At 44.6% G+C, this 16,803-nt stretch overlaps 1 protein-coding gene across 1 annotated transcript in view; it reads left to right on the top strand.

The window, feature by feature from the left end:
• The first annotated feature begins 396 nt into the window (after positions 1–396).
• Positions 397–16,803, top strand: part of FASN (fatty acid synthase) — a 58,056-nt gene continuing 41,649 nt past the window's right edge. Inside the window, exons 1-4 of the mRNA XM_082211003.1 lie at positions 397–606; positions 11,442–11,582; positions 13,625–13,777; positions 16,279–16,452. Of these exons, the coding sequence (XP_082067129.1) occupies positions 11,456–11,582; positions 13,625–13,777; positions 16,279–16,452 (454 nt within the window). The 5' untranslated portion in view covers positions 397–606; positions 11,442–11,455. The remainder of the gene's footprint in view (positions 607–11,441; positions 11,583–13,624; positions 13,778–16,278; positions 16,453–16,803) is intronic.

The following is a 16,803-nucleotide window of genomic DNA, read 5'->3' as shown; positions in this document are numbered from 1 at the left end:
AGGTACAGACGGGGCGATCCCGCAGCTCGCGGGCAGGCCGGGTCACGCCGGTGCGCGCGGGGAGGCTTCCCCCGGGCATGTGATGCGCCACCGCGCGGGGCAGGCCGGCCGGCCGGCTGGCCCAGTTCCTGCCAGGCACCGTTGCGCTTTTGGCCAGGCGGGCTGAGTATGGGGCAGCGCGTGCTCGGCGGGCGCTGCTCTTTGGCTCGCTGCTTCCTCCTCCGCGCGGCGATGGCGAGAGGCTGCAGTGAGCCAGGGGGCTGGCATTGCCCCAGGGTCTGCGCCGGGAGGCCCAGCCCCAGCTCTCATTGGACTGCGGCGAGGAGCAAAGCTGTCAGCCCATGTGGCGTGGCCACCGGAGGTGGTGGCTGTTTAAATAGGCGCCGAGAGCTAGAGGGAGACAGTGAGAAAGGGACGCGGAGCGCAGATAGGCGGCGCGGGCAGCCTCAGTTACGCATCGGGCACCGACGAGGAGGGAGAGAGGGACTTGGCGGCCAGGGACTTGGCGGCCGGCAGCGTAGCAGCAGCAGCAGCGGGGCTTTTCAGCGCGCCTCCTTCGCCGATCACCTTCCAGCGGTGGCTGCCCGATCTCAAGGACCTGAGCAGGTAACCGGCTCGGGTTGCCGGGATGGAGGGAGAGGCAGCGCTCCTCCTCTCCGGATGGCGCTTGTATGAATGAAACGGAGCAGCCGGCTAGAGCTGCTGCGCACTTTGGGGCGCCTCTAGGGGCTGTCCTCGGCTTGATGGGGGCCCTCTGGGTGCCCTCGGTGCCTTTGCCCGCTGGGGCTGGTTTGGCCCCTTTGGAAGCAGCCATGATCTCTTCCTTCTCCTCCTCCTCTCCCGGCGTGGGGGAGGGGAACCGGCCTTGGCGGCACCAGATCTCTAAATGCGTTTTCATTTTTCCACCCTCCTTATGCAAATAGGGTTGTGTAAATCTAGGCAGACTGAAATACGTCCGTTTTGAATAGGTCGTCCGGGCCCGTCTTCGAAATCGGAGGCGACATCCATTTTCAGGTGTTGGATGAGCCTTCCCAAGTGAAATCAGCTCGGACCCGGAGGAGGCCTTGGAGGCGCAGGCGGGTGGGATCGGGTGGCTATGCGGCTTGAGCGCAACATCTTTCAGAAGTAACACCGGAGAAGCTTCCGATGCTAGCTCAGGTTTTGGTTCTCCATTTTGATAGCCAGCTCTGTGGGGAACGAACAAAAGCTGTGGCTCTGGAGATTAAAACAACAACAGTGTGTGTTTTTTAAATTTAATTTTATTATTTTTTAATTAACGACAGAATAAAATTGCAGAGGTAAATTGCTGCCTTTGAAATTTTGTGATGTAATGTGGTAGCAGTGAAGTTAATTTGAGGTATGGTTTCCCCCCGGTATTGAGGTTATGGAATAAAAAGGGGGAGGAGTGTTTGGCAATAAGGGAGATGGAGGCTAAGCCTTGCTGCATTGTAAGTGTTCTGCATCCAGCCATTTTGATACCAGGCAAGGAGGACAGTTACACTGGCACACTGAAGCCCATTATTTCAGCAGATCTAGGTAAAAACGGGGGGTTCTCTCCCCCCTTAATTTCCAGCTCTTACCTTTAATATGCAGAAGCACAGAGAAGGAGATAAGAGTTTGGAAGGTATATGACATGCACTGGATATTCTCTGCTCTATTGTGACATTAGGAAATGAGGACACCAGATAGTTTCTACTTCGTCACTTGCAACCCAAGTCTTTCACTTCTTCTCAGGTAGCTAATAAAAGTCAGCAATTTCTGCTCAGCATTGGGAAGGATTTTCTCTTTGTTTCAGGACATTCACAGAGCCTGTGATTATTCTATTGTTCCCGTAATGTAACCTTGTATTCATATTCCTCAGCTTGGCAGTATGATCCTACAGCCTTACTCTGTCCATCTCAGAGCTAAGGGATGCAGTTGTAATGCAATTCGAGCTATTTGTATTATAGCCTGTTAATTTTATTCAGACTTGCATAAAAACAGGTAAAATAAGGTAGTTCTCTTATTTCTCTGTTTTTTAAATTACTTTATACGGTAAATAGTCATGCAACATGGAGAATTTAAAGACAAAAAGTGCCGTACAGCAATTTATCTTACTAGATATTTTAAATCATAGAGGGTAACTAGTACCACGCCCCCCTTTGCTAACCCAGCTCCGTGGCAAAGTTGTCCTTGTCTGTGTTTTTTGTGTGCTTATCCTCAAAACTGTTGTCCTAAGTGTCTGAAGTAAGATTCCAAACCAAGGAAGTCAGAATATTTCCCTTTTTGTCATACGTTCTCAACCTTGCTTAGAACAATCGAAAAACAACGAACATTTATTTAATGTCTATAGGAACTGAGAAGTACTGCAACTTGCACTGGTGACAAAAGTTCCCTTTCTCCCACTGAAACAAATTGAGGCAAAGAGTTTAATCTCTCGATTTACAAGCAATTCAGTCAAGGTTGACCTTAAAAGTAAAATGGTAGAACTGCCGTTGACTTCTGTGAGACTGGTGCACTTATCCTGATGGATCTGCTTGCTGTGTTAGAGTAAACGCTTGTTGTATTGGTTTTATTTATTTAATTCTTTACATTTCATTTATGTTTGCTTAAAGTTCACATTTAAGCCCAAATGCACCCACGTTTTGTTAAACTAAGCTAGAGGAACTATTGCTATGTCCTGTCCCAAGTATTTATGTGCTAGCCCAGGAATTTGTGGTACCAAAATGAAAAATCAGGCCACAATCCTAAACACAATGATTGAATAAGCCCCATTTCACACAACGGAATTTACTTTTGTGCAAGCAAGAATCCCGAACACAGAATTACACTGTACCAGCCCAGTCCTATGCATGGTAACTCAGGAGCATATCCCTTTGAGTTTACTCTAAAAAGTCTGTTTAGGATTGGAGCAGGGTTTCCCAAACTTGGTTCTCCAGTGGTTTTTGGACTCCAACTCCCATCATCCCTAGCTAGCAGGACCAGTGGTCAAGGATGATGGGATTTTTAGTCCAAAAACAGCTGGAGGCCTAAATTTGGGAAACCCTGGATTAGAGCATTGGCTGTGAACAAGTGAAACCAGCTGAAATCATTGGGACTTCCTTCTAAGTTAACATAGCTAGGATCACACTATACATTCAAGCATTTTAATTTAACTGGAGACTTATGGGTAGGAGGAAGTGGCTTTTGTGAGCGTATTCATGGTCACTGGAGGCTGCATATAAAAGAGAACAGTGCGTAACTCTGTAGAAGAACAGAGGATATTGGCATGTATACATTGCATGACAAGTTACACCTGCTGAAACTCTCCCTTTGATGCAACTATCAGAGGTGCAGGAGCCCTGACCTCTTCGTCACCTGGCCACCCTGCATGGTCACAGGTCAGTATAAAGAGATTGGCTGCCAAAGACAACGCTCAGCTGGTGAGTCCCTTTAATAAAAACAAAGTTAGGAACCACTGATCTGACACTACAAAATAAGCACATAATTTTTCCATGCCCCCGAAGTGAACATGCTTACAACAAAGAGGTTCAAAATGTACACATAGAAGTGTGTTATCTTTAATTATTTAAAGTCCTTTGGTTTGGTTTGGTTTGGTTTGGTTTGGTTTGGTTTGGTTTAACAATCCATACCTTCATTATGTGCCATGATGGATGTCCCTTCTCAGAGGGAGCAGAATAATTTGGAAAGGACAGTGTGTGGCTGTGTTGAGATATCATAATAAAGATAAATCATGGTTTCTTAGGACCACAATGTCCTACGGTCTTCCCCTGGACTCAGGAGGTTTCCCCTGTCCCCAGTGCAACCACCAGGAGATGACTGGAAACCTTTGCTTGCATTTTTGTTTAACCACAACTTGTTGCATTGCCTAATCCCGACAAACTATGGTTAATTTTAACAATGATTTGTTTGAAACAACCTCCTTCAAGCCATAGTTTATGAAACTAGCTAAATGAAAATGGGCTAAATACTGATTAAGTGAAAGTGAACATATCTGAAATTCCCCTCACAGCAGTGCTGGAGAAGGGAGCCCGAAAGCTCAGGGGAGGTTAGGCTCATTCACAACATAATAAACCATGGTTTATAGTGATGTCAAAACACAGCCAGTCTTGAAATGATGTCAAAAACAGCCACAGTCTTGAAATGATGTCAAAACACAGCCACAGTCTTGAAATGAATTTCAGTACACATCTTTAAAATATCCTCCAGTTAAGAAAAGAAACAATGGGAGGGGGAGAGACTTAATGAATTACAAGCAACCTGTTGAAATGCACTTAAAATGGCCTTTTGTAGCACAATCACAAGAAAAGACTAAGTGCGTAGTTAATGTACGATGAGTGTACTCAAAGTGCTGTGATGAAACAAGTAGGTACTAGTGCATAATGCCAGTGAGAATGACTGGTTATTATGGATGATAAATGAGTTAGCACAGTGCCACAAGGCTGCACAAATACTGTGTAAATAAGGTACCCTCTTGCAATGGTGTGGCCTCCTTTGGATGATTTCAGATCAGAAAATGCAGAAATCCGTATTGGAGAGAGCTCTGTGTAATACTGCACTGGATATTACAGAAATCTCAACGCATGCAAAAGTAGTCCAAAGGCTGTCTAGGTGTGTTGCAAGGTCCTTTTGCATAACAGCGATCATTTAAATTTATTGACAAAGTCAATAGGAAAAGAAGAAGTGAAATTCGGCAGAAAGGCCAGTCACAAAGGAACACTATGGGAGGAAATGCTGAGGACTACTTCATAGACGCTTTCCTCTGTTCATGAAGAGTTCTCAAATGCTCATTGAATGCCTGCTCACTTTGGCAAATGTAAAATATGAACCAAGCTAGGATGGATAGTTGATCATTATGCCTCCAGTCATAAAGTGCTGCTATGACTATGAGAACTGCTTCTCACCTATATTCTGTTATCCATCTTAATGCATACCTGGGGTTGCTGTGGACTGCTTATGCAAACCTGCCCTCAGAAGCAACATAATTACTGTAATACTTATTTGTACTCACTTAAGCATATGTGTGCTTAAGCAAATGCTGTAAATTAACTGCCCATCCTCTGGTCTGTGCCCTAGGCCACAGTCACACTATAAATTTAAGGCACCGTGACGTTACTTCAAATAGTCATATTCTCTCAGAGAATCCTGGGAGCTGTAGTTTGTGAAGGGTGCTGAGAGTTGTTGGGAGACCTCTGTGTCCTTCACAATTCCTAGAGTGGTTTCACAATCCCTTTTCCCAAGGAACATTTTGCACTGTGTGTGAAGAAGAGCTTCCCTTTGTCCGTCCCGAATATTCCAATGTGCAACTTCATTGGATAATCTCTGGTTTAGCATTATGGTAGAGGGAGGAAAATGTCTCTCTATCCACTTTCTTAACACCGTGCATGATTTTATGCACCTCTGTAATGTCCTTATTCATGTCCGTCCCCCCCTAAACTAAATTGCCCCTCATCTCATCCCAGACAACATCACAGGCACTGTGTACCCAACATCTGCCTCTAACACTCTTGCCCAGTCCTACCCTGCCCCTCAACTGGTTACTTGGCTCACATGGCAGTGTTTTGGCTCAGAGGATGCCTGGGTGACTGGTGTCTGTCTGCTCTGCCATCTCTACTCTTCTCCCTCCAGCATGAGTGATGGGTGGTTTCTGCTGCACCCACTGCAGCACCCATGACACAATGCAGCATGTGATGTGTCTTGCTGTGTTGCTGGACCCCCATCAGCCAATTGTTTGCCTGGACAGTTGGCCAATGAACAGATGGACAAGCTATTCTTCTCCCGCCTTCCCATTTTGGAGAAGAGCAGAAAAGTAAGCTGAAGGGTTGCCAGGCTAACAAAGACAGACTCAACAGAGCATGTGTAGCTTGCCACACTCACTATCTGAGGAAGTGGCACTGGGCAGCAGCTGCAGCAGGAGCATCGCCGTCTATGGCAGACATCTGTGAGCTATTCACCAGCAAGTAAAACTAGGCCAAGAAGACACAGGGAAGAAATGGATGGAGAAAGTGGTGGCCAAGTGCCATTGCTCATCTGCTGCACGAGACGACAACATCATTTCACCTAATGATATAGCTGCCCTTGCTTCAAACTCACATTTCATACCTGGCCTCTGCTCCACCCTGAATATTCATATTCTCTCTCTTGCACCATTCTGATATAATTAGACTGCAATTACAACGGGACGGATACTCACGTTCACACTGTGAATAAACCTGATGTTGGATTGATAATTTTAAGCAACTCTGTAAAATCAGATTGATGAAGGAATAGGTTGCAAGCAGAAAACCAGAAAGGAACCACTTTTGAAAGGCAGGACAGTATTTATGAGTGTGAAACTACATGTGACTGAGCATGCAATGGGGTCTGGTCCTGAAACACTAAAAGCACCTAGCAAACCCACTTTCCAGACCTGACAGTGAAATGGTTGTACAGTGCCTACTTCATAGCACTTTCAGCTCTCTGAAAAAATAATTATCTGGTCTTCAGCCTGTGTTTAATTACCGTAGCTAGCATCCCACTCTCCCTCTGCCTTGTCTTTCATTGTATCACTGAGGTTGATAGAAAGATTTCTGCTTTATCTTTGTAATATCTCTTCCCCTTGGCCATCTCAGTTCATATATTCTGAGCTGATCAGTATTTCTCAGCTTTATTCTGATACATATGATCCAAAGTACAGAAACGTTGCTTCCCTCAGAGGCAAATCATTCACTTTATAGAGGGAGTTAGTACTGTGCCCTTCAGATGTTGCTGAACGACAACATATTGGCCCTGCTGCCTGGGGCTGATTAGAGCTGTATTCCTACAACATCAAGAGCAGGGGTCAGCAAATGTTTTCAGCAGGGGGCTGGTCCACTGTCCCTCAGACCTTGTGGGAGGCTGGACTATTTTTTTGGGGGGGGGGATGAACGAATTCCTATGCCTTGCAAATAACCCAGAGATGCATTTTAAATAAAAGGACATATTCTACTCATGTAAAAACATGCTGATTCCTGGGCCGGATTTAGAAGGCGATTGGGCTGAATCCAGCCCCCGGGCCTTAGTTTGCCCACCCATGATCATTATCGGGATCACTAGATCAGATTTTTGAAATGACCCAGTTGTCTGGAGCGTAGGATGTGAAAATAAAAGGCTAGGCTTTCAAAGGCACAACCAGAAGAATGGGATGTGCAGATGATCAATGGTACATCTGATTAGGAATTTACTGTGAGTAGAATCGCTTGCTGCTTTAAATTAGGATGATAGCACTTCCATTAAATAATGTACCTTCATGCTGTCTTTAAATTCTATACTGTACAACAGGGAGCTCTTCATTATTGCTCTGTTCTGCTGTCTGAATGATTTTAAATGTCTTGTGGACACCAGAGAAAGAATACTGTACCTAGGAAGATTTACTTACCACCTTTTCTCCAAGGAGCTCAAGGAGGCATGCATGGTTCTCCACCCATTTTATCCCCATGCAACCCTGTCAGGTTTGTTAGGCCGAGAGACAGTGACTGGCCCAAGGTTGAGTGCAGATTTGAATTTGGATCTTCACAGTCCAAGTCCCCACTACTGGCCATGCCAGCCAAGGCTGATGAGAATCCATAGACTCACAGAATTGTAGAGTTGTAGCTCCAACAGTATCTGGAAGTCACAGGCCTCACCCTACCCCTGGACTCTTTATTTATTGGATTTATATCCCACTCCTTTCTCTTAAGGAGCTCAAGGTGGTGTACATGGTTTTTCTCCTCATTTACCTCCAAATGAACCCCATGAAAAAGGCTAAGCTCAGAGGTAGTGAGTTGCCCCAACTCACAAGGTTCTTGTGAGGGCAAAATGGAGAAGAACCATTTATGCACCTTGAACGCCTTAGAGGAAAGGTGGGATATAATGTAGGATCAACTTAACCAACACCATTAGCTTTGTGCAAGGACTTCCATTCCCCCCCCCTTCCCTCATGTGCCCCACACCCCAAAAATGGTCTCTGGAGTGTGTCAGGGGACTCCCTGCTCCCCAAATTCAGGGGGAACAGGGGAGAAATCTGGATGTTCACTGTGTTGAATTCCACCCACTGTATCTTACAGAAGAACAGTTGACACCTGTGACTGAACAATCAATCTTTGGTCATTCAAGGTGTAATTGATGCCACTAAACAACAAGGAGTGGGGGGGGGCTATAGGGCAGCATGAGACAGCCCCCACACGCACCAGCTGTATCCTTGGCGAGCTTGGGAATCTGTGTGTACCAACATATGCATTTAAAGCTCTTTCATGTGTGAGGGGGCATCAGTGGACCAATCGGAGTCCCCTCATGTGAAGGAGATCTCTGAACATACTTCAGTGTAGGCGTGAGTCGCCTTCTTATGGGGCTGAGCAGTGACCCTGCTGTGCTGCTGGCATGATGGATGTCCATTTGAATGTCCCAAACAGGACAAGCCAGCACAGAAATAAAGCTAAATTGCTGTAGTCATACCTCAGGTTGCGAACATGATCCATGCGGGAGACATATTCTCAACCTGCAGCGCTGCGTCTGCACACGCACATGATGCGATTCAGTGCTTCTGTGCACGCGTGTGACATCATTTTGTGTTTCTGCGCATGCGCGAGCACCGAAACCCAGAGGTAACCCGTTCTGGTACTTCCGGGTTTGGCGCGGTCCGCAACCCAAAAACGCGCAACCCGCAGTGTTCGTAACCCGAGGTATGACTGTATTTAGATGCCATTGTATGAATTGAATACTTTCCTACATAGGAAAGGGAAAGGAGTTTCCTGATAGATGAATGTAAGGATATAATTGTTACTGATAATTATTGAAGACTGCAGTCCTGTTCCATTAAAATTAAGGGGGGTGTTTTTATACCAACCTCAACAGGAACAGGCTTGCAGCTTACTGATTATGATCGGAATTATAGTCTTTAGTTCAGTGGCGTAGCGTGGGGGGTGCAGGGGAGGCCGGCCGCACCGGGCGCAACATCTGGGGGCTAGGGTTAGGGGGCGCAAATCCACGGGTTAGGGGGCGCAAATTACTTGCCTTGCCCCGGGTGCTGACAACCCACGCTACGCCACTGCTTCAGTTATGCATTTCCATTGCTCTTCCATTTGGCCTTAAATGAGCTTATCTTCAAAAGACATTCTTACATATTTTACTGTACTGTTTTCATCTGGAGGGGCATTCTTGTACTATAACAACAAAAGAGGGACCCCCTCCCCAAAAAAGTGCTCAGAATATTTGTGGTATGACAGGATTTCAGCCGAAAGCTACAGGACATACAGTCATTGGAAACGAAGTGGTATGATCACCCTAGAACTTTTGCAAGCATAAGCATTATTGAAGGTGGGATTGCGTGTAACCACCTCAGTACCATCATCAGCACAAATCGTATAATGTAAGCACAATAAAAAGGACATTTGGTGGTACCCATAGAATGGCGTGAGACCTAGAAAGGCTCAGTCTCTTCATTCTCACACTGCTTCACTCTACTTCCCACTTTTAGCTCTAAGCTCAGCTCTGCCCTCCAGAGCAAATCTCTGCTCTGAATCACTACAAGCAAGGAAAGGAAGCCAAGGAATCTGGCTGCGCCTCTTTTACTTCTTTATCACTTAGCTTTCACTACAACAGTTAGTTTTGCCTTTTTATCTCTGACTATCTCTTCTAGGAAGTCCTACCTACAGTCTGGTGAAGAGTAGCAACAATAGCTTTCAATGATTTAAACTTGCTCAGAGAGATTGAAGGGAGAACTGCAATAGTTTTATAGCCGAAGGATTTATTGTCAAGCTCGTCCCCCCCCCAAAAAAAAAAGTGTTTTGGACTGGTTCCTTAGCATTCAGAACTAAATATAAACTATGTTATTCTATACTAAAATATACTACCTCACTATTTAAAAGCAAATATTTTCCCTCCATACCTTTAGGTATGTCACAGATCACCAAAATGTTATGTTGAATTTTATTATCTGGATTGTCAACCTGCTTTGTTGTTTTATTTGCTGACAACGTCTATAGCAACAGCAGCAACTAGGGGGGAAATTACAAACTGATTCATGGCTAGAGTTCATCAAAGCAGTGTACGAGATGATAAAACACAGTGCCCAGTTTCTGAAATCGTTTCTTAAAAGCTCTTAAAACATCGGGAGCACTTCAACGTTGCACTCTGACAATCGTTCCACCAGAGCAAGCATTTTGGCTTGTCAGATGGAGCACTCTCCCCTTTCGTCCCCCTGCATGCTGTTTTGGAGGTTCTCCTGACTCCCCCCCCCCATTTTTGGGGGGGGCACATGTGGGGGAAGAGAGAGGGAACCCCACTGTGCAAGCAGTTCTTGTGTGGGATTCTGTTGACAGAACTCATTTTAGTTAGATCCCATCCAAGAAAACAACATCTTACAAATGCTAGAAAACAACAAAACCATATCTGCAAGTATGCAATCGGTATTCTGTAAATTATTGGGTCATCCATCGGAGCAAGCCTTCTTGAATAAACATGCCTTCAGTAGGCACCTAAACATAAAGATGTTACTGCTCAGTGCCTGACTAGCGCTATTCAGTATATATCCATTATTCAGCAAGTGATGTGCTCAATAGTAATATTAATCCCACAACACACTAAAGCAAAAATCACTTGCTGCCCAATAATATCTCGGTCAATTCATCACTGGTAGCACAAAATTCACATACAGCCAGATGTGTGCCCCTTTGCTACATTGCTAAATTTGCAGTTATCTGACTACAGCAAACTAAAATTAATAAAATTATTTAGAAAAGGACAGTCCCTCAGGAGCACTGGTCAGGATGGAAGCCACTGCAATATGTTTGACCCTGTTACTATTGATGGAAGTATTAGACATGACAGGGTGGATTCTTGGCCAAGGTGTTGAAAGGCTTTTCCCAAGTGTTACAAGATGCCCCAAGTGGTGCCACCTACATATTGATATTGAATCATGGGTGGGGGCCCTCATGGCACAAATTTAGGCTGTGCATGGGAGGAGGAAAGGGAGAGAACGTTCAGCTGCACAGATAGAAATCATGGTACAGGTAGAAAAATTGCCGTACTACTACGTTGGGTTCCACCCATGATATGGAATTATTAGATGTTATGAATCACGAACTCCTTAAGCTAAAGCCTTCTTCTATCTCTAGTTGAATAATTTCATTCACTGTGTTGTTGCACCAGTAGCTTTCCAGAAGTTTTTGTTCCTTGCTGTTTATTGAGTTACTTTGAGTTCAGCACTAGCATCCAGGATCCCCAAGACCGCTGGTATATAAAAGACCACATCTGCTCATAAAATAGCTCTCATGTGGTCTGTTCTACAGGTATATCTTTAAAAGAATCTGATCTGCTGCTTAAAAGTACCGGTATATGAAATTAATTTGCCCGGTGTTTCCCTGGTAATTATATATTTGTTTTTTTAACAAGTGCATTGTAATTTTCTTGCGTGATTCATTATTGCTGCATAGGCCTGATTTTTCTCTTCTCCACTTGCTGTCTAGAGACGAGTTGAGAGATGGAGGAAGTGGTGGTTGCAGGCATAGCAGGGAAGCTGCCAGAATCAGAAAACTTGCAAGAGTTTTGGGAAAATTTGATCAATGGAGTGGACATGGTCACAGAAGATGACCGGAGATGGAAACCAGGTAGGTCTAGTGATCTTGATGGCCTTCTCGGTAGTGGCACTCTCCCTGTGGGATGTCCTCCCATCAGATGTTAAGGAGTATAACATCTGAAGGCAGCCCTATATGGGAAAGCTTTTTAAAGTTTAATGTTTTACTATGCTTTATATATGCTGGAAGGGACACGGGTGGCGCTGTGGTCTAAACCACTGAGCCTAGGGCTTGCCAATCAGAAGGTCAGCAGTTCGAATCCCCACGACGGGGTGAGCTCCCGTTGTTCGGTCCCTGCTGCCAACCTAGCAGTTCGAAAGCACGTCAAAGTGCAAGTAGATAAATAGATAATGCTCCGGCTGGAAGGTAAACGGCGTTTCCGTGCGCTGCTCTGGTTCGCCAGAAGCGGCTTAGTCATGCTGGCCACATGACCCGGAAGCTGTACGCCAGCTCCCTCGGCCAATAAAGCGAGATGAGCACCGCAACCCCAGAGTCGTCTGCGACTGGACTTAACGGTCAGGGGTCCCTTTACCTTTATCTATATATGCTGGAAGCCGCACAGAGTGGCTGAGGCAACCCAGTCATATGGGTGGGATACAAATATTAAGTTGTTGTTGTCAGGAGAAACAGAAACATTGGAAAGATAAACTCTAAGGGTTATTGAGTTGTATGACCTTTAAGGAACAGGAACCATTGTCAAATTCCTGTGCTCTCATCTGCATTCCTGGATGTCCTTGACTATACAGTGGTACCTCGCAAAACGAATGCCTCGCAAGACGAAAAACGCGCAAGACGAAAGAGTTTTCCGTTTTTTGAGTTGTTCCGCAAGACGAATTTCCTTATGGGCTTGCTTCGCAAGATGAAACGTCTTGCGAGTTTGTTTCCTTTTTCTTAAAGCCGCTAAACCGCTAAGCTGTTAATAGCCACTAAGCCGCTAATAGCCGTGCTTCGCAAGACGAAAAAACCGCAAGACGAAGAGACTCGCGGAATGGATTAATTTCGTCTTGCGAGGCACCACTGTATAGCTGAAAGTGACTTCAGCGGGAACTTCTGCCTCAGAGGTTGAATCCATCAAAATCCGTTGTTCCCAACATGGGGCACACGCCCCATAGGGGGGCAATTTGTTTTTTAAGGGTGGCAATTCGAGAATGAGCTACTAACAGTGAATGGCCTTTTACGCTTCCTCCATATGAATAGGAGTTCACCTTTTGAATAATAAAAATTATATGTCATGGGGTGGGGGGCAATAAGGATTTTAGAGATGCTTAGGTGGGGCATGGCCAAAAAAAGGTTGGGAACCACTGTTCTAAATTAATCCAACCAAATCTTTGTCCAGCTTTCCCCCCTGTATAAATAGAAAGCAAATAACACATACAAGCTTGGAGAATAGGAAAATAAGTTCCATGGTGTCTCCCTTTACCAAAAAAACACCTAATTAAACTATGGTGCTTTTGCAAACTCTCCAGATGATATAAGCAACTCTGCAAGAAGTTTTGCGCAATAGCAAATAGAAATAGCAGTGGCATACATAATAAGCACAACCAAGATGCAATTTCTAATCACAGAAGAAGTGATGTAGAAATAGCAGTGTTATACATAATAAACGGCCTTGGTCCTGTATACCTGAAGGAGCATCTCCACCCCCATCGTTCAGCCAGGACACTGAGATCCAGCGCCGAGGGCCTTCTGGCGGCTCCCTCATTGTGAGAAGTGAGGTTACAGGAAACCAGACAAAGGGCCTTCTCGTTAGTGGCACCCGCCCTGTGGAACATCCTCCCACCAGATGTGAAGGAAATAAGTAGCTATCTTATCTCTAAAAGACATCTGAAGGCAGCCCTGTTTAGGGACGTTTTTAATATTTAATGCTGTATTTTTTTAACATTCAATTGGAAGCTGCCCAGAGTGGCTGGGGAAACTCAGCCAGATGGGTGGGGTATAAATAATAAATTATAATTTTATTTATTTATTTATTTATTTATTTATTTATTTATTTATTTATTAGCAGCACAACCAAGATGCAATTTCTAATCACAGAAGACGTGATGTGATTTTTCTTTCTTCTTTTGAAATTTCAGGACTTTACGGACTGCCCAGGAGAAATGGGAAGCTCAAGGACATCAGCAAGTTTGATGCCTCCTTTTTTGGAGTTCACCCAAAGCAAGCTCACACGATGGACCCTCAGCTCCGACTGCTGCTGGAAGTCTCGTACGAGGCCATTTTAGATGGCGGTGAGCAAAGAGTTCTAGAATTCTGCTCCAAAAGTCCTATTAACATGCAAATCAACCGTGTACAAATTGTGTCGCTTGCACAAGATCACGTAAACTATTTACAGACCCAAAGCACACCAAACTTTGTTTTCAGGACAGCATATCTGTAGGGGGACATGGGTTGGGGCAGGGAACCGAAGCAAAAATATTCTGTACACTGCCCAGGTTTATTCTGGCTTCCAAATCTAGAAGAAATAATCTAAATATGACTTTCCCCACTCTGTGACATGAGGGTTGGCAGTTTTTAAAAACAAAAGAGACTTTTGGAGGAATTCAGTGTTGCACTCTTCTGATTGTTACCCCCCATGTGCTTTTCTGGGGTGTACATGATCCATTGGAGCAAATTAGGGGGAAGAGGGGAGGAAACCCTGTTGTGCTAGTGGGAGCCCTTGCACTGGCTTCTGCTAAGCACAGCAGTTTAGTTAAATCCAGGCCTTTGCCGAGAGATCTAGCTTCTATTGTTTGTCAGAACACCATGACCATGCATTTTGATAAACTTACCTTGGAACTAAATGATGAAACCACTGTAGTGAAGGCCTTGACATTTCTGTGTCTTTTGAAATTAGTGTCACACCTTTGCAAAGTTCCCGTTGCAACATGCTTCTTGCAATTTTGACAGTGAAAGAAAGATTATACAAAAGTATTAGCAACACTAATAACCGGTATCAGTAACGACGGGTAGCAGTGTTGAAAAGACATGTTAGGAAATGTGTCCACAGCTGACACGTCCCTCTCTGACAGAGCTCCTGGGATCTCTTGAAGACACGTTTTCCAACCTCTTTTCCTATGTCCTCCAAATGAAGCCTTCCTGCTCATTGGTGTAAAATGGAGACATTAGAGTTTCCAATAATGTGGAAAGTTTAGATAAAACTTTTTGAAATCTCATGGCTGGCAGAGACAACACTTCCATTTTTTAGGAAGCTAAGTTGAAATGCATTGGTGGGCCTATGTTCTTATTCTATGTTTTGTTAATTGTTTTGTTTTGTTTTGTTTTGTTTTGTTTTGTTTTGTTTTGTTTTGTTTTGTTTTGTTTATATCCTGCCCATATCCGGCTGGGCTTCCATATACTGTTTATATGCTGGTTCCTTTTCTTGCAAGCTTCAATGCTTCCTACAAAAAATAAAATAAGATTCAATTATCTTAAGAATTAGGTTCATTTCACACATTTTCTCCTATATGTCACAGATGGGCGTCATAATCTGCTTTAGAGAGAAAGAGGATCACGTTCGCCAACATTTTTTATAGTCAGCAGGGGCATCATGCATTGGCTTGTTGTCTTGTGCTCTTTGAACACATTTCCCATTTAACATACTCTCCACCCCCTGTTCAGCAATTCACTGCATATTTCAGGAAACAATGTGGGGTAAAGTTGTAATTTTTGCCTGTCTCTTTGCTTCAGGTCATTTCTGCCAAGAAAACTTTGTACTCAAAAGGCCGTGAGGGAAGGACCATGTTTATATAGTTGCGTTTTTTTTAAAGATTCCAAGTATTTATATACCACTTTCAATCAGAAAGACTGCAAACAGGAAAAAGAAAGTCAAAGCACCTATTTCAGTAATATAATAGACTGGTTCATATGATACACTAAACCAAACCTTGGCTTAGTGAGGACACACAAATGTTGGGCGTCCCAGAGAGGACCTTGCAGCCACTTTGCTTCTCCATGGTCTTTTTTTTTTTTTTTTTGCTTCTGGACCATTGATTTAGCTTAGCATGAGAGGTGACACAGAATGACAACACCTGTGAGCTTCTTCCCACCATCCTTGCCCACATCCTATTAGTCATGTGAGGGACGCAGGTGGCGCTGTGGGTTAAACCACAGAGCCTAGGACTTGCCGATCAGAAGGTCAGCGGTTCGAATCCCCACAACAGGGTGAGCTCCCGTTGCTCAGTCCCTGCTCCTGCCAACCTAGCAGTTCAATAGCACGTCAAACTGCAAGCAGATAAAAAGGTACCGCTCCGGCGGGAAGGTAAACGGCATTTCCGTGTGCTGCTCTGGTTCGCCAGAAGCGGCTTAGTCATGCTGGCCACATGACCTGGAAGCTGTACGCCGGCTCCCTCGGCCAATAAAGCGAGATGAGCACTGCAACCCCAGAGTCGGCCATGACTGGAACTAATGGTCTGGGGTACCTTTACCTTTAGGGATCATGTGACTGAGTTCCATGGTTGCCTCAGTTCTGTGATCATACACACTTTTCCTTACAAGCAACAATAGTTAAGATCTTTCATAAACTGCCTTTCTCCCCCTTCTTGTCCCTACTTCTGTGTCGTGGGTTGTGTTTCCTCCCCGCCCCAACCCTTTGGTTCATGGACCAAGCACTTAAGTGTCAAATGTTTCAAGTGACCTCATCCGTTCTTTGACAATTCCACACCCTGCTTTTCATTTCTCACCTCCAAATATTCAATGATATTTATTATATTTCTAATATTTTCTTTCATTTGGTGGCCTTCTCCCCTTTTAGGAATTAATCCAGCTTCCATTCGGGGCACAGACACAGGAGTGTGGATTGGTGTGAGTGGGTCAGAAGCTGGTGAAGCGTTTAGTGTAGACCCTGAACAGTTGCTGGGGTACAGTATGACTGGCTGTCAACGTGCTATGTTTGCCAACAGAATTTCATACTTCTTTGATTTCAAAGGTACGTTTGCATCTACGGAGGGCCAATGGACCGATTATCTCATGGCAGGGCAGTTATTTGGTCAGACAGGGGAAGATGCAGGAAAGTTTGTGATGTAGGTGAACAGGATCCATAACAGTGCTGCAGAAGTCTTCAGTACAAAGAGCATATATTCTTGATGGATGTTTTGCAAATTCTAATGGGTGAATTACTATGGCATTGTTGAGAATCACAGCACTTGACAAATATATTGAAACTCTTTATGAGTAGGCATGTGTGGGTCAAACCAGGGCTGGAATTAATGTGCCACCATAGTTAACTTTCCTCTCTGTAAACAGAAGCCTCTCCTGTTATCACATCTTAAAGGCTTTG

This window comes from Podarcis vaucheri, assembly GCF_965113315.1.
Source record: "Podarcis vaucheri genome assembly, chromosome: 2".
Classification (NCBI taxonomy): domain Eukaryota; kingdom Metazoa; phylum Chordata; class Lepidosauria; order Squamata; family Lacertidae; genus Podarcis; species Podarcis vaucheri.
Note: the sequence above shows the minus strand (reverse complement) of the source record. Positions and strands in the feature narration are given on the sequence as shown.